This window comes from Limulus polyphemus, unplaced genomic scaffold (genome assembly GCF_000517525.1).
Source record: "Limulus polyphemus unplaced genomic scaffold, Limulus_polyphemus-2.1.2 Scaffold652, whole genome shotgun sequence".
Classification (NCBI taxonomy): Eukaryota; Metazoa; Arthropoda; class Merostomata; order Xiphosura; family Limulidae; genus Limulus; species Limulus polyphemus.
Window position 1 is genome coordinate 167,938 of NW_013666262.1, and position 26,979 is coordinate 194,916.

At 33.2% G+C, this 26,979-nt stretch overlaps 1 protein-coding gene across 1 annotated transcript in view; it reads right to left on the minus strand.

The window, feature by feature from the left end:
• LOC106459720 (cytoplasmic FMR1-interacting protein-like) overlaps positions 1-26,979 on the minus strand; it is a 252,512-nt gene that overhangs the window by 140,660 nt on the left and 84,873 nt on the right. Inside the window, exons 10-14 of the mRNA XM_022386248.1 lie at positions 25,037-25,190; positions 14,476-14,558; positions 12,711-12,784; positions 7,159-7,332; positions 479-707 (exon numbers count right to left, since the gene is read on the minus strand). Coding sequence (XP_022241956.1) covers positions 479-707; positions 7,159-7,332; positions 12,711-12,784; positions 14,476-14,558; positions 25,037-25,190 — 714 coding nt within the window. The remainder of the gene's footprint in view (positions 1-478; positions 708-7,158; positions 7,333-12,710; positions 12,785-14,475; positions 14,559-25,036; positions 25,191-26,979) is intronic.

Here is a 26,979-nt window from a genome sequence, read left to right on the forward strand (position 1 = left end):
CTGCATATATATATATATATATATACACATATAATATATTAATCAGATACAATAATTATAAAACAGCTGAAAAATGAATTTTTTTTCATTCTACAATATTTTAGTATATATATTTAAAATTGTTTGCAATATTTTATATGAATTAGAAATTAACCAACTTTGATATGGTATTAATTTCAGGTATGTCATAACTGTTTCTTGTATGTTAGATAATAATATTTTAAAGAAATAATTACTATTTAATGCTAATAACTTCAAATCACAACAAAAGAAATCAACTGGTATTGGTATTTTTAACTTGAATGAATAAATTAGAGACCTTTAGAGTTCAAGTATGGCCATCTGAACTACTGACCAATTGGATTGATTTTCATTTTTATAACATACCCACAGTTTAAAGTATGTGTTTAACAACCTTGTGGCACAAACAATGGCCATTCTGATCAAAATCACAGGATCAAGAATGTTATTAACTTACCACAATGCCAGTGATGTCTCCAGCCTCAAACCTACTGATAGCCAGCTCTAGAGATTTCTGTAGAGTAGCATTGATTCTCTGTGCAATTAGCCTGTTTAGGTCAATGGAGCGACCTAGCAACTGTACATGTCTTTGTTTCAGTAAAGTCTCGTAACGATTAGCTGCTGGATAACTGAATGTTGTTCCATAACTTGCACATTCAGCTCTGAATCTTTTGTCGAGAAGGATACTATCAAGACAAAATATCATAATAACATCATTAAGATATTATTATTCCACAGAATTAAAAAACAAAAATGCATTTTGATAATATATTACTCAACTTTTGATAGAGACCAAGATTTCTAACAAAGTGGTGTTTCATATTTGATCATTTATTGAATGACTACTTGTGTTAATGCAACTGATACACACAGAATGTGAAAATTCAAAGTAATGAACTAAATTTTTAAACAAGTGATACTTGCAAATAGGACCAATTTCCCAAAAAGTGCCAAGATAGATTATTCTGCAATAACAGCAGAGTTCACTCAAGAAATTCATGTTTTTTTTATGAGATAGACAGTTAGACTGAGATTTTTCTATTGTGTATAAATTACTAAGCTGAATGCATTTAAAAAACAAACAATTTTTATTCAGATGATAAAAAGGAAAGCAGTGCATGTACCCTATGTGAATGGGAAGTCAGTCTTTTCTTCCTTAATTGATTAAAACTTAATGAGGAGAAACCCACTTTTTAGAAAATAAAAGTTTTGAGATAGATTGACTGGGTAATGAAAAACTTTTAAATAAATGTAAGACATTTTGACAAGATTTTGTCATCATCAGGTACAAGTAGTTTACAGAGATACATTAGTATATTTTATATATATATATATATATATATATATAGTATAAAACAAAGAGGTCACATGACTGGATATTGCTTCACAGACTAATATAGGTATCTTGATACCCCAGGGTGTTAATTTAAGGTGGGGCTGTTTTCTTCAATTAAGAAAGTTTCTTTTATTTTGTGTTTATTGATGTTAGGATCTTTGTTTCAGATTACAGTGTTTTGCATGGATATACTGTTGTTTTTTGAGCTGCAATGGTGGTAAACATAACAGTTTTTTTTTTTATTATGTTCAGTGAATCTGGTTTCCAATTTTCTACCTGTTTTTCAGATATAAAATTTTGGACAGTTATTGCATATTATTTTATAAATGATGTTGGAATTGTGTGATTATATGCATTTTTATTTAATAATGATTTTAGTCTTGTGCTGGGTTCTTGGGTGAATTTGATGTCAACACGAATTTTAAGTTTGATGGCAAGTTTTCTCCAAGTGTAATATGTTGTGTTGTTGTTTGGTGTATTAGTGTCAGTTTTCTTTGTGAGTTGAGTTTTGAGGTTTTTGTTCTGACAGTTGTGTGGAAATGTTTCGACGATGGTTAGTGGAAATTTGTTGGTGTGAATGAAGGAATGTTTTATAAAGTTGATTTCTTCATCTACGTACTCAGTTGAGCAAAGTCTTAAAACTGTGTGTATGAGATTTTTTAGGACATTATTTTCTTACTTGGATTTGTGGGTAAATTCCTGAGGATGTAGAGCGAGTGATTTTTTTGGTGTATTATCTGGTACTGTTGAGATTAAGAAAAGACAACTGTTTGTTATGTTCATGTTCAATGGTGAATTTAATGTTAAAGTGAATGGAGCTTATGTTTTCAAGAAAAGTGTTTATGTGTTATATAGAAGTGAAACTAGCAAAAGTATCATCGACATATCTATACCAGTATAGTGACCTCTTTGTTTTATATTGCATTGTTGTGCACAATGCAATACTCCAGGTGCTATAAATTGCACTCCATGAGGAAGAATGCCACATTGAAAGGCTATGACTGGTTCAAGAAGCTCTCAATAATGATCTCTAAGCTGGCTGACTTGAAGTTGCCTTACAAAAATTCTGAAAACTATTGTTCTGTCATACAAAATATTTCAGAAATAAAAAGTGACAGCATGGATTATTTACATTTGAAATGTTCTTGAATATTCTGAATAATGTGGAATACTCTCTAGAATATTCCATGCTACAATATTCCAGAACATGCTAGAATATTCCAGAATAATCTAGAACATTCTGAAACATTCTAGAATATTCAGAACTGTTATTCAACATGGATAAAAGTTGGTGCGAATTCCTTATCTCTATATTGTAAAAAAATTAGAGGGTGAGTGTTTTGTGAATAAAAACATCAAAAATAAGGACCACCCTAACGAGTATTTTATTTTATGTAAAACTATCAAATTTTCACTTCTAAGATTTTGCTTTTGGTTTTTTGAGAAAAAAATCAATGACAAAATGACAACCATTTTAAATTTAGAAGCATATTATTTACAATCTCTTTACATTAAATCAATCATAAAAAATAAGCATTTCATTAATCATCAAGTGGAAAAAGTTGTCACTTACTCATAATAAATTAATCATTAATTTCTGCAAACTTTATAATAACCTTTAAAACAAATATAAAAAAGAAATTAACTTCGTGTGAATAGGAAGTTTTTGTCGAGGTGGTCTTGAGATTTCCATTGTCTAATATCACCCTTTCTCCAATCAGGATTATTCAGCTTTCAAGACCAAATCAATAAACAATAAAGGGTCACATGAGGGGGGTAAAAGTGTACTGGGGAGCCCAAAGGAATGCAACACATTAATACTGTGCAATGGGTGACCATGAAACCCTATCTTTAAAAGCAGGCCAGTTCAGGTTTATTTAACTAAGACCAAAGGGATGGGCAGCTATCCAGAGTAGGTATAATCTGGATTGGGTCTTGTCTAGTAGGTAATATATCACAAGGAAACCTCATGTGGTCTTGTGGAATACCCCATCTCATCAGTGAGCATTTTAGATTCGATTGGCTGCATGGTGTGGATATAAACCTAATTATACCCTGGCAGGCACCACATGCTACTAAAGAATTTACCCAGTCAGAACCAGTAAGGGGTATGGGGAATGGTGATGGGAAGCAGGTGATATCCCAATAAAGAAGAGACGACCAGATTAGGAAGATCATGTGCAATGAAAGTATGCGAGGTAGTACATATGTCAGCCTGCATGATCTCCTCCAACACACAACAAAAGTGAACAGTCAAAGAGAGAGAAAGTTGTCAAATTTGGTGAAAAATTAACTGGAAAAGTTGACAAGAATTCACGTCCAAACAAGTATTTGCTAGATGGATGAGCTTTCTTAACCACTCCATGAGAGTAATGGGAGAGAGATCTTGGGTAGAAGAAGAGTTCAAAGCAATAAAGAGATGAGAGAAAGAACAACAAAAAAAAAACAGTGTGGACCAAATAACAGTGAGCTACCCGAATGTGGCGAAGAAGACAATAAGGATCAGAATGAGAATAAAGGTGAGAAGTGGACAGAAGGGAGATGGGGTGAACACACTGTCCCCTCATGAGCCAAAAACGTTTTTTTTTGGGGATGGGGTGAACACGCTGTCCCCTCATGAGCCAAAAACGTTTTTTTGTTTGGGGAGAAAAGCATGATCAGGATAAAGAAGAATATAAGAAAAATAATTTGTTTATTTGAAGTTAGGCAGAAAGCTACACAATGGGCTATCTGTGCTCTGCCCACCTCAGGTATTGAAACCCAGTTTCTAGTGTTAAAAGTCCACAGACATACCACTGTGCCACTTTGGGGGGGGGGGGACAAAAATACAGATAGGAACGTGGGAAGCAACAATGGCATATATGACAGATCTTATACAACCACGGGCAAAAAGTAGTAAGAAATAAGTTTTAAGCGAAAGGCGGTACAATGAACAACAAGACAAAGGCTAAAAAGGAAGAAGGGTAAGGACACGGAGAACAACATGCAGGTCCCAATCATACAGGACAGCAGGACTTTGAGGATGAAGAAAGCAAAAAAGAACAAAAGAAGACATAAAGGAAAGTTGAGTAGAAAACTTGACAAGAACAGGAAAATCTGAAAGTCTTTGATAGTGTCACCTTGTAGTCAACAACGATTGAATAGTCATGTAAAATATTCACAAAGACTGGAAACAGAAGGCCAGGAAGAGGAGAAAGCCCAAAGCAGAGACCAACTACTAAATATGCACCACTGTCGTTAACAGACAAGTAAATAGGAAGAATGAAAGGACCAAGAAAGAAGGAAAGCTACACATTGAAAGAGTCTGGAACATCTCGGGTGGAAGTCAAGAAAACCCAAGTGAGGTACCAGTAACTGGGAAGAGTCTATTGTAGATGTTGCAAAGAGCCAATACCAAGGGGATAAGGGATTCCATGGAAGCCCTAGAGCCTACAAGAGAGAGAACCTCTCATAAAGTGAGAGAAGGAGAGGATAGGAACAACATGGGCCCTGTGAAGATGCAACTATGCCATTGACCAATCAACCCATACATGCAGCCTCTCAAAGGAGAAGAAGATGGCTGTATAAGGCTTGTTGGGATAGAGACAAAGAGAAAATAAGCATCCAAGACATCCACCTTGGTCATCCAAAGACCCGGGGCAAAAGACCACTACAGGATGATAACAGTCCCCATGATTAATCAAGGGAAGTTGAGAAACCAACAGAAACATGAAAAATACAAGACTTGACATCTATCTACGTATTCTTTGGAAACCATTAAAAGATGTGAATAAAATCCTGGAAGAAGGATGAGAAACCTGTGACAGTGTCTTTAGCCATTAGGTCTGTAACTGCTACATACTGGCATTGACAAAATACAAAATACGAGGGAAAGTAATGGGAACAGAAAACAATGGAGAATGAGAGGTAAAAAATTAAGGGTAAGGGTCTCTAACAGAACTCCCAGTATCCAACAATCAGAAGCAAATGGAGGGAAAAAAATCTGTAAACTGAAATAAATGGGCCCTACTGACACTGAGCCTATTGTGTAGACACTGCCAAGACTAACAGCACTGAGGTCTACCAGCAGTGGAAGGACGGATGAAACAGAGGAACAGGAAGTAGTGAAAGGGAGATGAGAGAAAGCAGGAATACAGAAAACAGAATGAGGCAAAGACAGAGCACACAAGAGATGGTAAACCAGTAAGGTTAAAAAATAACATTGGTATGTGGCTCCAATACGTGACTTCAGCAAAACAAGCACTCCAATAAAGTCACACTAGCAGACGAAAGGAGCCAGATGAAGGCATATGGGATCAAAGGGAGGCAAAAGCATTTGAATAACAAAGGCACCACATCCCAGCAAGCTCTAGCAACAGATCAAACAAATATGAAGTGTTAAGACTGAGGAAGATAAACACACCACCATAAAGAAGATAAGTGAATGAGCATCTGCTGAAAACCCATCAGGAGAATTGTGGGTTACCATGAAAAGAAGGTGAAATGAAAAATAATACAAAAGGGTAAAGAGTGTAAGAATAAGAAGGGAAAACTTAAGTTTAAGAAAGACAAACAAAATACAGAGGATATGACCATCAAGTCTGAAGAAAAAGACTCCAAAGTTTAGGAGCTGAATAAAGGTAATATAGCATGAAGTTATGCCAAGTCATATGAGGTAACAAAGGAAGGAGGACAAGGCATGCATTCATCAAAGTAATGGTAAAAGGAATCAAATATGGACTTACATATCAGAATAGGAAGTAAAAAATATAAAAGTACAAAGCAGGGAATAAATTGCAAAGTGGAGGGAAAAAATATACTGAAAAACTCAGTCTCAAAATGATGAAAAATGCTTAGGTAGATTCAAGACAACATGGGTATACGATGAGGCTAAGGTAAGCAGTGGGAAACAAACCAGCAAAATCTGTCATGAATGAGAAACATAAGTGGAGGTATGTCAGGTGCAAAAGATGATCCAGGCAGCATGAAAGATTCCACCACCCATAGCACAAAAGCCATCACTTCTCCCAATAGACACATATAACCCCGACACCTATGTATGTGCTAGAGTAGCATGAACAATGTCTTGTTTTTTCACACCAGACAAAGTAGAAGTCACTGACACTTACAAAATAATAATGTGAAAATATTGAGTGCAGGAATTGTTGGAAAATAAAAATCCAACAATAAATACTTCCACAACAGGGAATGTCTTTGCAGATACATGCCAAATTGAGAAGTGATGATTGAACAATCAGTATAGAGGGAGCTACCTGCATAAGGAGGGTGTGTTGCACTCCTAATGATGGAGGGTTGTCATATGCTCATTTACATGCTACAGTGTAGCAATGCCACATGGAAACACCTGAGTTTAAGTGGGAGCCTGAAGGCTAGTGGCAAGCAAAAAACTCTGCATATAGAGGGCACCACAAAATAAAAAAAAAGCTCATACGTGAAAAGAGGTATCATATCGGAAATGTATATATATATATTAATTGTGACCAAAACAATTCTGTGAAAATATTTTTTTTCTATCAAAACTATAAGCATGAAATAAAAGTTCACTAAAATTTGCCCAATGCAGAAAATATACAATTGTTCTATTTCTAAAAATACATAATTAATTTTTGTCCCTTTACTTTTTCACATTTATTTTATATATGTAAAAAATCACATTTCTATTATTAAATCAGTCTTTATCATCATGTTTAGATATTAAAACATAAATCTCACTATATACTTAAATACTTACTAAACATTTTATAACTTCACATAAATGATTAAAGATCTCTGACTAATGCTCCAGAAAAACAAGAGCTTACCTTCCTGCTAAGTTTTTGTAATAAGCAGATATCTGTTCACTGAGCTTGTACACAAACTGATCAAAGCATAAGTTGACTTCAGCCTCAACTTCATCATATAAAAACTGTTTCCTGAATTTTGTGAGGGCATAATGAGCACTGTCATTGTATAGGTCCAAAGGATATAGCACACACCTAAGTAACATTAGAAACTGTCATTATATATTTTGAATATTTTATACTTTAAAAGTGGTTTAGTGATCAATGTTGCATTTTTTTTCCACAATTTGAAACAGTTCTTTACCATTTCAGATGTATTGAAAGCAGATTATTTTTAAAACATTTCTTTTCTAAAATAAATTCCTTTTGACACAATGGATAAACTTTTTTTATTATAATTTGGAACATTTGAAGGCAGAGGCCTATTTTTGTGAATTTTCAAAAGTTTTGAGAAATTTTAATGTCATGAAACAATTTAATTTTGTAAAACATGTCACACTTTCATACAAATGACATTAATCCTTTCTACATAGGTCCTGGGTTAAAGGCCATGTCATTGCGTTTGTTGACTCATATTCAAAATTTTATTGAACTACTATTTTATGAATTTATATCAATAAGTTTGGTACCAAACCGTACATTATAATTCCCATTTTAGTATTATACATTATTTAATTTCTTAATGTAAATATTACAAAAACACACCTAAACATTGATCTGTGTGTGTCAACGTTGTATGTTGAATGCAGAACTGGTTCAAATTAGATGTTTGTGATGTCTGACTGATGTTCGTATGACTTAGGAACTCAAATTATTATTATTAACAAGCTAGAATATGAAACAAGAACCTCATACCTTTCCTATTTGCCAAAATATTGCTCACGTAATGAATCAAACACAGTGGCCTCCACTCACCTCTTTCCATTTTTGGAAATGCTCCCTTATGTACATTTACTTCTGTCTATGATATGTGAGTAACCAATCAAAAGTCAGAATATCCCCCTGATGACTTTCTTAGTCATTTTCAAGTATTACGACGTCATCTCATTCTTTCGATAGAAATCTTCAAGCTGGTAAAGTGAGTCTTCATTCTGCTTGAAATTTCATATTTTTTTAGAGCCAAATACAGCTTAGTTATTAAGCTTGATAAATCATTGTGGAACTCTATGGTACCGATATAGTAATTTCAGATTTTTTGGTTATTTCAAATGTATATATAAAACATAAAAAAATTATTTTGTTTCACATCTCCATGTGCACAAATTGAAAGGGTGTAGCAACTTACTTCAAGCAGCAACCGAGTACAAAGGTCGTAATTAGAAGAGATAATTGTTTGCTTAACAAACCTTAAGACTTAATGAAAACAAATTATATTTTGCATATGAAAGCCTTGTAATATTTACTAATAATTTGTCAAAATTTCCTGAACATATGCTCACTATTGTAAAAATTATAGCATGAAAAGTATAATAAGCACAAAATGGTTACGAGGTCGGTCCTAGGGACTGAGCCCATACTAAAAGAGTTAACAAGAGGCCTAATGTTACAAATATTTTCATTTCATATTGATGCCAATGGATATTATACACAGAACCAAGTAAACACAGAATATGAATTAAATGTTATAAGTGCATCACACTGTACATGAGCCTGGTAATAAGAAATGATATGATTGTAAAATACAATGATATGCAAACAAAGTCTAAATTGCTCATTCATTTTGATTTTCTGTGAAAACACTGTAGTCATGCATGGACAAGGTAGCCATATTACTGGGTTGACAAAAAGTTCAAACATCATATGCCAATATATATAAGAAATATGTCAAAATAATCCAGTGGACCTAATATTGTGTAGCATAACATGAAAAGAAAGCCATAACTGAAAATATATTACAGACAGTAAACAGCGGAAAAAAATATAAAGTGTTATTTATGGTGGATAGCATTTTTCTGACTAAATATTACAAAGAAATGTACAGGTATGGTCCAGATCTATTTATTTATCAGATATTTGATAGAAGGCTCTCAGGGATTTTGTTAACTTCTTGTTTTATTTTACTTATTTTGATCTGCACTATATACTTGTTTGCTGCAACATACTAAGACTTATCAAATTTTCCACATGGAGGATGTAAAACAAAATAATTCTTTTAGGTTTTTATATGCATTTTTCAATAATAAGAAATAATAAATCACTATATCAATACAACAGAATCCCACTAACTAAGCTGTATTTGGGGCTTAAAAAATATGATTTTTTTGAGCTCACTAATGTCTTACCTTACTGCTTGGAATTTAGCATGAAAAGAAAGTTTCCCACACAAATATTTTGCAAAGTCTTAGAAAACCACTAGGTGGACATTCTGAACTTTCAATTGGCTATACACACTTCACTAGGTGAAGTACGTGTACATAAGCAAGTATTTTCAAAAAACGGAAGTGGGCAGGGCCATCTTGGTTGATTCAATAAATGTATTAATATCTCATAAGATAGAAAAGATAGGAGATTCTTATCTTATATTATAGTTTGTCAATATCGATAATTTGAGTGTCTACTTTGTAATAAAATACAAACTTTGTATTAGGACATCACAAACTTCTAATTTGAACCAGTGCTGCATTCAACATACCACATGACACAAAAAAATTTATATTTACTTTTAAACTAAGAAATTAACTAATGTAAATAATAAGATTTCAATTATAATCTATAATTTGATACCAAAGTTATTTACATACATTCATAAAATAGTAGTTCAATAAAATTTTGAATGTGAGTTTACAACTGCAATGGCATGGCCTTTGACTCATTACCATAGATAGACCTGTGTCAGTAGGGTTAATCTAATTAAAAAATCAAATACCAAATAGTAAGATGCACACAATAATTAGATGTTTTACAAAAAATCCATAGGCCAGAAATTAGAAGATCAACAAAGACTAAAGATCAATCAAATTAAACTTCTGAAATCTAAGTTGCTGATGACAGTCATGTTACAAAAAGTTGTATTGATAATTTGTTCTTGTATGTTTAAGAAAGTAGTAGAAAACAAATTAGAATTAATGTAAAATTTCACATATAAGATTAGAGACTCCCACTTGATTGATTCCTTCTAAAGGACTTTGAACAAATATATCTTTAAAATAGTAGTTAATGGATATGTGCGATACAAATGTATAATTGTTATTAGCATAAAATATAGCAATATACACTCCATCTTCCCTAATTTTGTTAATTTGAACATTCTTAAATAACTACAATTTGACTGCTAACAGATATCAGCTTATATTTTTTAATAATTGCATTCAAGTAATGTCCAAAAGCATGAAGATGAAGTGATTTTTATTTCTAAATTTTATACAACTGAAAGTTCAATTTCTTTGTATTTTGTAATTGTTTTTTCTGCTAGTCTGTTACTTCTGACACTCCAATAAGATGGCAACCATTGCATATGATGACACCTATATACAGTAGCCCCTACTGAATATGACCCTTTCAAATAATGACTCCCTTTCAGATACAACTTTTTCTCTGTGCATGGAACGATTTTACATTGATCTGACTTCCAACAAATGACTTTATGACAGATGTGACATATGACAGTGATTTGTGGGCGGAAGGTTGAAAATGACCTCTCTATAGAGACTTTTCTTCATTTCAATAAAAATGTATAAACATGTGCTTGTTTATTTGATTTTATGTGTACATGTATGTACTATAATCTGAATCGGTGATGACCCAACTGTAGTTTGTTGATGTCTGCAACAAGTGAGTAATTAGATGCCACACCACACAATGCAAACGAATATGAAGTGTGGGAAATTTTCATATTTTATGTAATACTTTTCAAAATACGAATATCTCTACATCAATTATTCAGTGTGATCAGAAAAATTAATAATTTCAATAGCAATTAGTGCTTGATTACACCAGTTGACATGTAAACGTTTAGACGAGTAGTGCACAACTGGCCATGAAAATGAGACCATCACACAAGCTGGGATAACCCTCACCCTAATCAGAATGAGCATTTTTACAAGATGTCAGATAATGCATCTTGTATGTAAGTAATACTCCCAATGAGTAGATAATCTGCACCTTGTTGAATAAATGTGACACATATCAAGCACACAAAGATGAAAATTTTTTTTAGGTCAATTTGTCATATTTTATATATATGAAATAAAAATATGATAGATGTATGTTTTATGAAATCGAGATGTGATGAATTATGAAATAAATGTGATTGATGAATAAATTATTTTACATAAGTTACCTCTATTGAACTATTATCCATCTTAACTATTATTATATCAATTTGCTATGTCATCTAATTATCTATACAATATATAAACCATTATGCTCAATATGGCAATAATGACTGGCACAGCTTGAACTCAGTCATTCGTTATCTGGTTTCTGATCCTTTGAATAACAACTTCCTGTCAGCTAGGACTTTTTTATCCTGGCAGATAAGATGGACAACTGTATTAGCTGACTTAGCAATCTAGCACCTTTAGTGCTATATAGTTTGGCAAAATACCATTTGCAATAACAAGCACCATTTGACTTTTTCTTTAAATTTTCTTTACCCCAGAAAGAAAACAAAGAAGGAATATATAAACAATTTTTATCAAACTTTTCCACCATTTTTTTTTTTTCAGATAGCATTAGTAACTATTTCAATTCTCATAGATATGATTAAAGCATTATTTTCCATTTTTCTTTGACGAATGTTAATACATACGAACAGAAATAATCTGAAATAAGTTTTATTAATTCATTTAAGGCTATCTTTACCTTGCATTAAATTCCTTCACCTAATTCACTTCTGTATTCAATATGAATACTAGTGATTGTTTTTTTCAGTAATTTATGTATAGTTTCCTTTTGTTCCTTATATGATACATTCTTACTTTTCCTAAATAAAAGTGTAGTATACATAATCTTCAATATTTTCTTAGTTTATATTTAAAACGTTTTATTTTGGCATTTTTGAAAATTCAATATGTTTACATTTATACTTATGCATATTTTATTATTTACTGTTATACTTTTAAATAAATTACGAAATAATCTGAATATAATTTAATTTCAAGTATAATCCCATAAATGTACTTTTTCATTATTTAAAATTTCTCTTCTGCAAGTATCATTTGGCTATGATATATTTTGTAAAAACACCATTTAACAGAAAGAATTTTAACAAGTTATTTCAGTTTCTTTTATACATATATATATATATATATATATATACATACATACATACAATAACAGACTATTTAGTTTATGCAAAAAGCTGCAAAATGAGCTATCTGTGCTATGCTTACCACAGAAATCTAATTCTGAATTTTAGCATGGTAAGTCCTCAAGCTCACAGCTGAACTACCAGGGTACAATAACAGATGCATACTCCATATTTTTCATTTAAAACTTTTCATTTTGTAGAAATGTACTCAAATAAATATTAAATACATACATATAAACTAAAAAATTTTAATACATCCACATAAAGGGACATAATTATATAGTGTGCTGGATTGAAATATTAAATGAATAAATTGACTTACTCCATCATAGAAGCATCCTTTGTCTTCAAAATGTGGTCAGTTAGTATCCAAGGAAGAGACATTTCTATGGGAAACTAAAGAAACCTTTTTTCTAAGTTGTAAAAATTAAAAAATTATGTTTGTTTAATCCCATTACAAATTTACATCATGTGATATAACTAACACCAGGGGTTTCACATATTAGATTATTGCATTTTCAAATCTTTATGCATCTATTCAGCAAGATGAATGCACCTGCAGCTTCTATGGAGTTTATGGAAAGTGCCCATTTAAGAGTACTGTATGTTAAACTGGTATATGTGCCTAAAATTGGAAGTGCAATCATTCTATAATGAACATTATTTCTTCTATGCACATTATCTAACATTCACAAAGTTTGCCTTTATTCTGAAATAAAAACTAACAGCATGAATTAATAAACATAGATAAACATAAACTTATTTTTATAGGTTTAAAAATATAATTTCTTTATGACTGCAAGTATGTACATTACATATTAGTTTATATACAAATTCAAAAAACATTAGGTGCTTACATTAGATGACTTATTACTAATACCTAGTCTTCTTAAGTTAGATTTATCTAATGCAGTGGTTTACAAACTGTGTGTTACAGTAAGTTGCTAGGGGTGTCACAAGAGTTTCACCGAACAAATAATAATTAAGAACATTAAAAAAAAAATTTACAAACACAATATTGCATGTAGCAGCAGGGGTTGTCACACAAATCAAGGTAAATGGGTTAAGGTGACATAAGTGAAAAAAGTTTGGGAACCACTAACCTAATGTAAAGTTTTACTGATAAGTTAAAAATAAGTATTTTTCATATAACTATGCAACATCACAGGCAAGCACTATAAATATATGTTTATGGTATCAGTAATATACTTTTCTTGATTACTTAAGTGTCAAACACATTTATTTCATACAAAACTATTATAATTGTTGGGCCTTCTCTCTGAATTTCATTACAGACATTCAGATGAAGCAAACATATTGTACAAACATACATGTACATTTTTAGAATGAATAATGCTTTATCAAAATTCAAACATGAATTCTGAACCAAAGTGATTGCCTTATGATATGCTGCCATACCATGTGATTGCAAGCTAACTTATCACTGTCACCAATTTGTTAGCATTTACCATTAAAGCCAACATCAGCATGAAATTTAGCATACTCGTTGATATTACACCATTCCATAGCTTAAATTTTATTAAATTCAAATATCTTTACCAATTGTCTTGTTATGAGTCTAATTATCACTAATGAGGGAATTAATTAAAATTAATTGCCCATAGCTCATTAACATTGCAGAAAATTTGCAAAATTTTTAATTCAAGCTATGAGGATGTTCACAAAGAGCATGTGTATCAATTTTCACCATTTTTATCATTCCTTAGTAACGTTATGGTGTTAAAACAGTTTATGTTATGTATTTCTTTATCCAAACACCATTAATTATGCATATGACATATATGACTGAAAGTGTTCTTTCAGAGATTGCAACATCATACTTTTGTTTTGTGCTCAACTTGAAGGTTATAAATGTTTAACAGTGCTTCCTCAGCATGTACATTTGCCAAGTTTTAGAGTCAGTGCTACCTTAATCTTGTCTAATTACTAATACAGTATAATAAATAATAGTAATTCATGAGTGCTATAAACAATAGAAATTCTATAAACTTTTTATAAAAACCTTAAATGTTTTGAAATAAATGTTTTTCTTCATAGAATTTGTGTTTACATACTGACTTTCTTACCTGAATTCTTTTTCCCATTGTCATCTCCAGATAAAATTCTCGATACCAGAGTTGAGAGAGGTCACAACACTCTTGCAAGACTTCTATGAACAAAATGTATGAAAGAATAATTATATACAAATAAAGAGGTTCTGAAAAAATAATTTTGGTATTCAGAATTAGTTGAATGACAATATTAATCCTAATGCCCAGAACATCATTATAATATGACAGGCCTACAACTGTCTAAAACAAAAATTATGAACCATGATGGTTAATGACATAGAAAATTTTCAATCATTAAACGTTCAAAACTAATGAGCTCATTTATACATCTTAATTTATACATTTTCAACAAAAAACAATGTGATAAGTACTACCAAGCATATCAAGCCATTACATAGCTAATTTGGTGTGGGAATTTTAAATTCAAGGACTACTGCAAAGCGAATGAATGCCATACCTTAGCCATGCTATTACAAGAACTTGCAAGCACTAATAACTGTTATGGGATAATATCTTCACAACTGCATTGCCACAATTCATTATATATATAGTTTTGCTTTCATTATTCTTTATTTTAAGTTCTTGATCATGAAATCATAAGGCTAAATAGTAGAGTTTAATCCGAGAGACATATTTCATATATTACAATGATACTTAGAACACATATTAAACTGCATAACACAACAGCTATGGTCATAAAATCAAGAGTACCTTAAAGAAAAACTTACTTGGTTATTCTCTGCCTTCATTTTGTGTATGAGCAAATTCTCTTTTATAAAAAGGCTCTGTTCATAATTGACCTTTGTAAGATCCTAAACCAATTTCAGTGAACAGCTACAACACACTCACCAAGGGCATATTCTAGTACACTTGATCTATTTTAAAATTACATTACATTTTCCTTCACAGGAGTTAAGAGCTTTCTTATAGTAGAACCAATATAACTATGCTGACAGCAACGACAGAAAATTTATAAACAACATTTGAAAATTGATGGAATACAATCGTTGGATCTAAAAAAATACTCTAAGTGGCAATCAGGTATAAAAATATATCTTCACTGTATTTGAGAATATGCCCTACAAAGTATGTTTAGTAACTGACTTTTAAACTTTGTACTTAGGTGATTTAGTAAAATTTTGCTTGATGAAATAGTTGCAAAGTATTTGATCAATAACATGTAAGGGAAAACCATATTTTGCATAAGAGTTCTTTCATTTCTTTCATATTATTAAATTTCTTAAGCCAAAATTCATAAGTACTTGAAGTTCTAAAGGCATGATGAATTAAGATAACAGTCAAATTTTACTTAAATACAGTTGGTATAAAGCTTGCGGAGTTAAAATACAAACCACTGAAAGTTTGTATTTTGGTATGCTTAAAATTTGAAATTACCATTACTGTTACGAATCAATGTACCCAAAAGTGAGAGCTTATGATATTGTTGGTGCTCAACAGTAAATTTTACATTTTTATGTTTGCTGTTTAAGTATTCCAAAAATAAGACATGATCAAAATTTACTAAAGTTGGTGAAATCATCATCTATACATCTACGGTAGTATGGTGATTTAAGAGTCTGCAAAAAGTCTTCCAGCCATTCCTTTTCATGATAACAGAGAAAAATATTGGCCAAAGAAGGAGCCAAAATAGAACTCGTAACAACTCCATCAGTTTGATCATAAATACTGTCATTAAACAGAAAATGCAATCCTTTAGGTTAACATTTTCCTAAACTGAAAACATATTTCCAATAATACTTATCTACACTGACACTATAGCTATTTCTCAATCTTCAGGGTTTCCTTTCTTTGCCCATCCAAACTCTGAAAACGCTTGCTTCAGTCTTTTCTACTCCACTCAAATGCCCTTGGCAAATTCTAATTTGCAAAATTCTCCACCAACTTCAGTGTGCCCTCTATCTAGGTAATGTATATAAGCACCCCATTCAGATAATGTAATTAACTTTTTTGAGATATAAGCCAGCTTTTAGTGTGGAGGTAGGGCAGGAGAGTGCCAGTGGAGGTAAGTATTATTGGAAATATATTTTCAGTTTAAGAAAATGTTAACTTCCAAAACATACTTACCTCTGCTGATGCTATAGCTAGAATCCCACACTGAGGAGGTGGAGGGGCCAGTGCAAGCATGAACCATATATAAAATGTCTGTATAGACTGGAAGTGCACCAAGATAAAGATGGTACAAGATTGGGGGAACCACACTACATCCACAACAGGTATGCTCTTCACCAGGAACTCAGTTCCTATATGTGGAATAGAATACAAATAATCATCAGTATAGGCCAGCCCCAACCAGACAGCCAAGGTTCCAAAACTCGGGGTTGGAATTAAGAGGTCATATCTCACATTGGTGACTAGGGTTATTAGACCACAATGTTACATATACTTTTGATTGGATCCCAACCTGTTGCCATAGTGTGATGCATTTCACACCACTGGAATTACGACAAGAAAGTAAGCAACACCAAAGTGAACAAACTTTCTCCTCCATCTAGGGAAGTCCAAAGGTAATATCACAGGCTCAGAATAATGGGATTGTGTATGCCATCTTCAACCAAAGGAACAAAACTCATCTGGTCAGAAATTATGAACATTTATCCTCACTCCCCAACCAAGTGGGCAAGGAGGATTCTGCTTGCCCCTGGAATTATGGAAAAGGTGTGAAACCTGTGCTCAACAAAGGACCTAGGATGGGACCACTTCGCATTTGGAATTATGAGGAGATAGTGGACTTCCTTCCATGAACATCATACAAACTGACATTGATAAATAAGAAGGGCCAATTGGATAGCTTCGTGTCAAATCTGATCTGAACTGGAATTAGCAGTAGGCTCCCATGAGCTACTCCTACTGACATCTGGGAAAACATTCAGGAACCCGAGTAGGAGGGCCCCAACTTTGCTCTCTTCTTCAAGAGTAGAGGAACACACTCAAACACTCTGGAGGAAAATCCTCTGTCCACCACTCCAGCAACTGGAAACTGAGGGTGGTAAAGACTCCTGAGCTCCATTAGTAGCATCTTGGGGGGGGGGGCACATTGGGGAATCTTGAGGAACAGTGCAATAGGTGAACCAAGTTCCCTACATTTTTAAAGGCAAACTGACCCTGGTTTATTCAACCTGAAGATCAGCATGAATGGACAGGATCCACTTTAGCTTTACTCATGATAGTCCATGAGTGGCAGTCCATGATAATAAGCCAATACCATCCGGTAAGCACCTAGATGGTTTTATGGAACACCCCATTTTGACATAGCCTGTTGCAACCTTTAGTAACTATAGTGAAAGTGGTTGCTAGTGCAGAATTGAAAAGAGAAAGTATACCTGTCTGGGCAACACTTGCCACAGAGTGGGATCCAGTGAAAAATAAAGGGACCCTGAAAATAAAAGAGTATATGATTGAGGAAATACTCACCTCTGATTAAAATCTAACAGATGTGGTCAAAATAGCTACAGGGGGTAGTCAAAAACCCTCAGAAGAGGAAACTACCAGATCATATAAGTAATGAGGTAGGAAAGTATCAGTAGTAGACCACATACCAGCCTGCACAATGTCTTCCAGAGTGAAATTCAACTGGGCAGCTAATGACATAGAGATATGACAAATCTGGTGAGATGAGACATGTAAAAAGATTCCTCTCCTGTAACGATAATCCATTGTAGGCTATGTGAATCAATTTATGAAGCCACCTTGTTAGAGTAATGGGAGATAAGTCACAGGAAATAGAAGGATTCCAATGAATGAACAATCAATTCCTACTACCTTAAAATGAGTTAGTAGGAGCTATATTACACCTGAGGGCTCAAACAGGACTTAAGAAACGATCAGGATCGGAGCGATCATAAAGGTGAGAAATGGCTGGCAAATGAATTGGTGAGAAGGACCTTTCCCCTTCCCTAGCTTCCAGAGTCTTTGGAAGAAAAGACCTGTCAGTATAAAGCAGGACAAATGTGGAATGATAAAGAGTCCAATGCACACGGATTGCAAACAACTCTGACTGATGTTGTCCACAAGCCAACATAAACAAAAAATACAATTTAAGAGAAAGGTGAAACAAAGAACATGAAACTAAGGGCTCATAGGGAGGATGAGACAATGCATGTAAAACAACTGTAAAATCCTAATTTGGTAATGGAAAAGGCCATTTAGGTTAAAGAATATGAAAGGATTTGAGTAGACCTGATAGTACTGAGGATTTAAATACTGAAAAATAGTGGATAAGGATGCCTTATATAAAGCCAGTGTATATGAAGCAAGACAACTCAAATACCGAAGTCAGAAAATTAGATATAGTAGATACTTTAGGATGAAGAGGGTTTACCAGTGTGGAAGAGGTAGAGGTGGCCATTCCTGCAGATACCAAAGAAGTGGAAACCATGTTTGAACTGGCCAATATGGTACAAGCAAGGTAACTCGACAGGTAGTGGAACAAACCATAGTCAGAACCTGAGGCCAAACCCAATTGGGGGAAAGGCATATTGATGGAAATCTGTCCAGTCTTGACTGAACACATCTACTGCCAATGCTTGAGGATGAGATATCAGAGATCAAAACAACTGCAGTTGAGGATTCCAATGAGCTACAAAGGCATTGATCATTAGAGATCCGAACTGAGAGCAAATCCACTGAAAAACCTTGTGATATAGCATCCATTCCATCAGAAGAATCCAGTTGGGTCGAGACAAGTGTTCTGCAATTAAATTCATCACTTCTGGAAATATGAAATGCTAAAACACTGATATGATGGGAATGAGCCCAGTAGAGAAGATCCAAGGTAGGACAAAAACAAAGGTCTTGAGAATGTGTGCCTCCTTGATGAGAAATCTGAGAAACCACCATGGAATTGTTGGAATGTATCATGACAATGTATCAAGAGAGACAGACATTGAAGCATAGCCCAGTGTACTGCAACGATTTCGAGAACATTGATATCGAAGGTAGAGTCATCTTCTGTCCAAATACCCTGGAACTCCTGACCTTGAAGATAAGCTTCCTATCCCTGAAGAGATGCATCTGTAAACAGATGGATCTCGGGAAAAGGTGGTGAAATAGGTACCCCAATAGTAGTGTTGTTCCAATCCAACCACCATTTGCAACTGATGATGTTGCTCTTGAGTAATGAGACAGGATTATCCAAAGGATCGGAATGCATGAAGGGACCTCATATGTGCTTGTCCCAAAGAAATGAGAGGTTCAAGGGATGTCCACATCCCCAAAAGAGAGAGAGAACAATCCGTGCAGTAGGTGAAGGAGACACAAGTAAAAGTCTAACAGCTCTTTCCATGGCTTGTAGCCTGATAGGAGTTGTTTGAACTCGACTTAAGTGAGTATTGAAAAACACACCCAGATGGATGAGATATTGCACCGGTGACAGAAAAGATTTCTCCAGTCTGATAAGGAAGCCCACTTTTGTGGCTTCTGAAAGGAGAATCTGAGAGTGTTGTTCTGCAAATTGACGGGATGGGGCCAGAAGGAGCCAGTCATCCATATAATGATGTGTGCACAGGCTCAAGGAATACAGATGACAAGGAAAAGCTCAAACAACTCTGCAGAAAACATAAGGTGCTGATGCAAGACCAAAAGGTAGAGCCATGAACTGCAGTCCTTGACCCTTGTGCACAAATCTGAGAAACCTCCGGGAAGATTTAGCTATAGGAATATGAATATAAGGGTCGGTAACATCAAACTTGGTCATACACAGCCCTGACACAAAGTGCCATCATAGATTGAGAAAGGGTTTCACAGTAAAACAAGGAGGATCTAAAAATTGGTTGAGTTGGGACAGATCGATGTTTGGACACCAATTTCCCATCTTCTTGGATACAACAACTAAATGGGACAAAAATCCCGGAAGAATGGGATCGACCTTCTCTACTGCCCTTTTTACTAACAATTCTCTTATGTCCTCGGAATGAAGATCCACTCCCCATGGATCTGTTGGAGGTGACAAAGTAACAGGTTGTGTAGGTAATGGTGGAGGTGATGTAAATTGAATGAACAACCCTGAAGCCAGAACATGAAGTACCCATGGATCTCTGGTGAAAGAGCTCCAGATGTCCAGAAAGTGATGGAATCGTGCTCCCACTGCTTCCCCGCCCACGGGGTAGTAACCAACACCATTATCGACAGTCCGCTCCAGCCGAAGATCCTCGAGAGTATGGATGGACTGTATTATGGGAACCAATAGACCTGGGAACTGAAGGAGGTGGTCAGGAAACACTACGAGCCAACACTCCCAAATTAGTGCCAGAAAGGTGAGATAAAGAAGAATGTAAATGTGCTGAATCAATTCATGATTCTATCATCTCTGGAACTCCGGTAAACTACATGGGATGGAAAAAAGGAGCTTCCCATAACTCCCTGAGGGCAGAAAACAATAAACAAACATTTTCTAACAAAGAGTTTCTACCCAATAAATCCCAACAACAATCCAGTCAAGAAACCATAGAAAGAACTGAAGAAGACAATATGACTGAAGTAGATGTCAGCAAAATACCCAACTTGTCCTCAAATTGCTTAGGGGAACATTGATAGGCTTTCGACAAAAGTTGGATTGAAGATAAATACCTCAGGTAAGACGAATCCGAGAAAACTGTGATCTGTTCAAAGTGATCACAGGTTCCAATCTCAAACCTCACAGGTCCAAAAAGGGGTCCATACATTGAGAATCTAAATATACCTCCTCCTGGTGGTGATAAGCCAAAGCATGCTGTTTGATAAATGTGGGGGGACAAGGCATAGCTATCCCATCGCATAACTGAATAGCAAATCTCCCAGCATGAACAGCAATATCAGGAGAAGGAGGAAAACCAAGTTGTCGCTTGCCATCCTTCCTGCCAACAAAGAAGGAGTAGAGTCAAATACAATAGGAGAGACCCCCAAAACCTCACAAACCCGAGTAACCAACTGAATAAAAATCAGCTGGAGGTGGCTCATCAAGAGGATCCTCTGTTAAGACTGACCTAGTAAAAGAAAGAGCCGGAAAAAGTGAGTCTAAATTCTCTCCAGCACCCCCAGAGAGGCACCCTTGGTTCGCATATATGTCTCCATCTTGCAATGGGTCATATCACGAGCAGCCTTGACTGAAAGTGACCCCTCCCCTGGATGTTGAGAAACCCCAGATAGTAGAGGTGGATGAGGTCTGGTTGGCCTCCTTAGTAAAACATTAACTTGGGAATTCATACACATCGGTACATTTTTTTTTTTGTTTAATTAATTTATAAATATAAGCAAAGATATAACTGTTGTAAACCAACTACGTCAAAAGTCACAATGTAAGTTGTGAATAATCACAACACTCCTGTTTATAGAAATCTGTGCTGAGCGCTTTGTCAAGAAAAAGTAATTACATTATCTGATTGAGGTGCTTATATACAGTACTAACATAGAAGGTGCATTGAAGCTGGTGGAAAATTTTGCAATTTAGAATTTGCCAAAGGAATTCGAGTGGGGGTATAAAAGACTGGAACAAGCATTTTTAAAGCTTAAATGGGCAAAGAGTGGAAACCCTGGAGATCAAGAAATAGCTATAGTGTCGACAGAGGTATGCATGTTTTGAAATTACAAAATTCATCAGTTTCAAAAATACAAGTTGGGAAATGCTCAAACTTTAGTTATTATCAAAAACCAAAACAGCACTTAACTGTATAGTTTCTTATAGAGATATTTGTACATACAAACTCAGCACCATAACTGGAACAATAAAGTTGTTACCAAACTCTTTAATAGTAAAAGCCTTCATGAAATCAACTAAAAATACATCCAAAGCATGATTAGAAGTTTCAATTTCCAAAACTACACGTCTTAACAAATATCCGTTTTTATGAATTTCAAGTACACCATACAAAATTCTAGGATGACTACCTAATGGTTAAATCTTCTTTTAATATGGTTTCTCTGTTAAAAGATTATCTTCCTTCAGTTTCAATAAATACCTTTGTAGCCTGATCAGTAGGATCATGATGCAACTTCACAACCTTTGATGAATGACTTAAAAATAATTAAGCATTATATCGTCTGGTTGTTCTACAAACAAATTTTTACATAATTGTAATTTTCAATTGGTAAACTTAACTGTTTTTCCTGAAATTGTATTATAATTTTATTAACCCAGATTACAGGTACATCCCCTGGGACATACCTTACATACTTTTTTGTGCATGTCACAAAATGTTACATTTTGAGTTACATTCAAAATTTAATTAAACAACTTTATTACTAATGTATGTTATGATCTAGTTTTATATTATTTAAGTTTTAATTCCTTTGTTTCAAAATAAACCTTTAAAACATATTTAAACTTCAGTTTTGTTGTCACATGATGTATGAGAATTCACCAATCTTAGGTTTTGATCTCAATAGCTTGAGTAGTTCTAGATGTACCCTATACTTCCATGTAAGGAGAGAAACTAGGTTAATTGCACTGTTCAAATTCCTTAAGATGAGTTTTGAGAAAGAAGAAATAAATTTTGGAAACCCTTGATAGGAACCATGACCAACTTCTACACTTAAAATTTGAGATTTACAAGGCACACGCACTTAGTTAATGTATTTGTTTATAACCAACTGAAAGAGTTCATTTTAAACTGCACTATACCAATGGTTATTTGAAAATTGGCATGAAGTATTTGTTACCAAGTATGTGAAATAGCATTTTTCCACTTTTGTCCTTGCTAGCACTTAGCATCATTTCTCACCTATATACATATTAGTTAAAAAATCCCATCCTGGTTTGAATTTAGTTAGAAACTTACAGCAAAATGGCAGGTTTGCCAGTCTGATAAAAACCTAAAATGTCAACTGAAATTTATAAAAAAACTGAACAAAACAATTTGCCCATTGTTAACGTTTTATAAAATTCAAAATCTTACTCAAGATTCAAGATTAGTATCATAATACATCAAGTAGGAATGAATACAAGAATAGAAGCTATTATACACACCATAAGTAAATGAGAAAAAGTAAATAAAAACTAAGTTCACACAAAAAATTAAAACCTCCACCTCCAAATATAAGACTAGATACTAAACCAAACACTATAAAGTACACCATAAAAAATGAGAGAAAAAAGATGTCAACATACTACAAACAATGAGATGAAATCAAAAACAAAACCTCCACTTTCAATCATAATTGTCAAAAATTCCATAAAATCATTAAAACTAAAAATAAAATGATTATAATATTTCTATAGTCATATGAAGTGAAAGATTTCTTTTCTCTCTCTCTCTATTGGATTAAGAATTCTGTAAAATTTCAATCTTTTGGATATTTAAGTCAGGCAGAAACCACTTAGCCTAAATCTGATTACGACATACAATATTTTTTTAATTTAAAGATTATATTCCATCATTAAAATCATAAAATGTTTACAGCTTTATCTTTCCTTGCTATCAGTTATGTTAGTCCTATTAAAAACAAAATTATCAACACACAAGAATGAATATGCAAATCTAAGGTCTTTGACTAGATCAAGTGTATTGGAATACGACTTAGGTAAGTGTGACAGTCATCCACTGAACCTGCTTTAAGTTTTTAACAAGGACTAATGATGAACAAATCCTCATTCATACATAAACTGATGCCAGAGATTAGTCAAGTAAATTTTGCCTTTCAGCTACTCTTTATTTTTAACATGTATGTTCTTTAGACATTTTAAGCATTCAGTGTATGTTTGTCATAAAATCATGAAAGGCATAGATTAGTAGCTCTCTATTCCATGGTTAGTTGTTTTGCATTGATTTGACACAACATAAAATGCTATCTGTCCATTGAATTTTCATATTTTTGAACAAACAGGTTATTGTGCATTAGTTTATAACAAGGTTGTACACTGTAAAGCCCCATCATGTTCTTTAGTTGATATTATTGGTAGTAGCACTCAGGAAATTTAAATTATTCTATTATTAGATGTCCAGACACAGAAACTGGTGTACACCATATGTAGTGCTTTAGTGTTTTTTGTTGTTGTTGTTTGCATATAATACATCAACTACAATTTACTGCAGTCAATGCTGAAAAACAATGAAAGGCAGCAAGCCAGTCAACAGTAACCACCAGCTCTTTGAATTGAATAACAAAACAATAATTTTTTCAAGTTTGTACAGTTATCTTTAAGTTACATGTATTTTAACTGCATAGCAAGAAAATATTTGATATATAACTTTAATTATACCAAAAGTATCGAAGTTAATATCCTGTTTTATTCACTGCCACATCACTGAACTCAAATCATAAATCTATAAAATATGGCTTAATTCGCAACTATAAATAAAACAATATAAAAATTATTCAGTATACCCATTAATTCATAAAAATTATAAAATGACTGGGACAAACAAGATAAAAAATGCAATGACTGGGACAAACAAGATAAAAAATGCAATGACTGAGCTTGTTATATCACATATTAGCACTTCAACTGTTTTACATCTTTCAAAATTATTTGCAATAAAATGTTAAAAATTCAAAATACAAACTTAATCTAAAAGTAAGATGTTAAAATGAGAAACTATCAACTTTGTAAGTAATACCAGTGTCCACAAAGAATTATACATACGGCTGAAATTGAGTAAATAGCTCCAAAAAAATGAAGCTTTGTGGAAATTATCAATAGCAACAAGATAAGGGCCATCAATATCTTTTCTCAGTGTCCTCTTTCCACCACTTTTGTCAGCAATAAGACTCTCCAGCATTGTTCTTACCATGTACAACTGTCAAGAAAAAATATTTTTAAAAGGTTGCCTTGATACTTATTTTAACATCAGTTTTGCTAGTTTTCACCAGAGTTTCATATATGAATTAGAAATAAAAAATTTTGCCCTTTTACCTCAATATCAAAATATCCACAATAATACTCTTTTTTTATTTCTTTTTTCCACATTTCACAATACTGATGTTTGTTATTTCAGAAAAATCTTCCTCCTACTGGAAATTCAAATAATATGTAAAAAGCAAAATCTGATATTTTGATATAAAGCTAAAAGATGAAAAATATTCAATACCACAAACTCCATAGTTACGATAACAATGAATGAATAAAAAAAAAAGGTTGATGCTATTCCTTTAACCAAGTGAATAAAAATTAATTTAAATTAATACTGTTAATATTTATAATATTTAGGTGTATTTATGCATCATGAGACCATTTATACTTAATTTTTCATCACTACAATTAAGCCAGGTTAAATTCAATAAAGCCATTAAAGTATATTAAATCAACTTTGTTGACAAAATAATCTTCTAACAAACAACTTTATAAACGGAATGCTTTTTTAAAGATGAAATACTTTTAATTGTATTTCCTCTTCTCCATTGATATTGACCTTAGTTAGAGTTGAAATTTTGCATGGCCATATATATATTTTTAATTCTTAGTTTCCTAGCTATCCTTTTAAAGTTTTAAATACAGTTTTTTAGAATTACAAATACAATTTATTCTAAAAAGTTTTCCTTGAATCATATCAGCATTTAATTCATTAAATTCAGACCAGTAGTTTGAAAAGTGTCTGAGTTTTGTAATGCATACTGTTTTTATAGCAAAGTCACATTGAGCTATCTGCTGTGTCTACCACAAGGAATCAAACCCTGGATTTTAAGGTTGCAAGTCTTCGACATACTGTTGTTCCATCAGGGTGAAATTATGCATACTAGCAACTGTTTATTTAGCAAACATTGAAATCCTATGAAAACAATAAGCTAATATTGTTCCCTGTTGTATATTGCTTTCTTGACATGAACCTATATAAACTTCAGACTATCCATTATATTAAACTGCTAAACAACAAAATACTTCATCATTAATTGATAAACAAGAAATTTTAATAATTATGCATATATATAGTTTTATGTAAGCCTGGTTCAAATATTTAAATGTGTATTTTTTTAACTTTTTTTTAAAACAAAAACATTTTAAAAAACAAGCAGATGCAAGTGTTTTCAATTTCTCGGAAAGGAAATTTTATTCAGACAAGTTAGATATCTTAATTCACATCCTTTTTGTTGTTGTCGTTAAATGCGTGTTTCTAGAAAAGCCTGCACATTACTGCAAAACATCTGTTTACAGCAAGCAATATCTCGTATATGGTTTAAAGTACAACTTTCAAACATAAGGTAGGAGCTAACACATATTGTTTTACATTTTTCTAACTCCAAGATGTCATGGCCTACTTATCAATCACACAGATTCTATTAACAAAAATGTATAACATGTGTGCATATTACTGTTAAGAGATAACTGCAACAATGTTAAACTGAAAAACCATTGTTTAATGACAATCGGCTTTATATTATGACAAAGGAATACATAGCAAAAGTTATATTATAATACTGGTATACATCTTCTTACCAGTTACATGGATAAAACCAATCCTGATACACATTGGTAAATCAGTACAAACCTAAATTTAGATTTATCATACATTTTTTTCACATCAATTTCATTCAGCAAGATGCACACATTTTCTTCTCTGTCTATTTAATTTATAAGCTATAATTTACAAA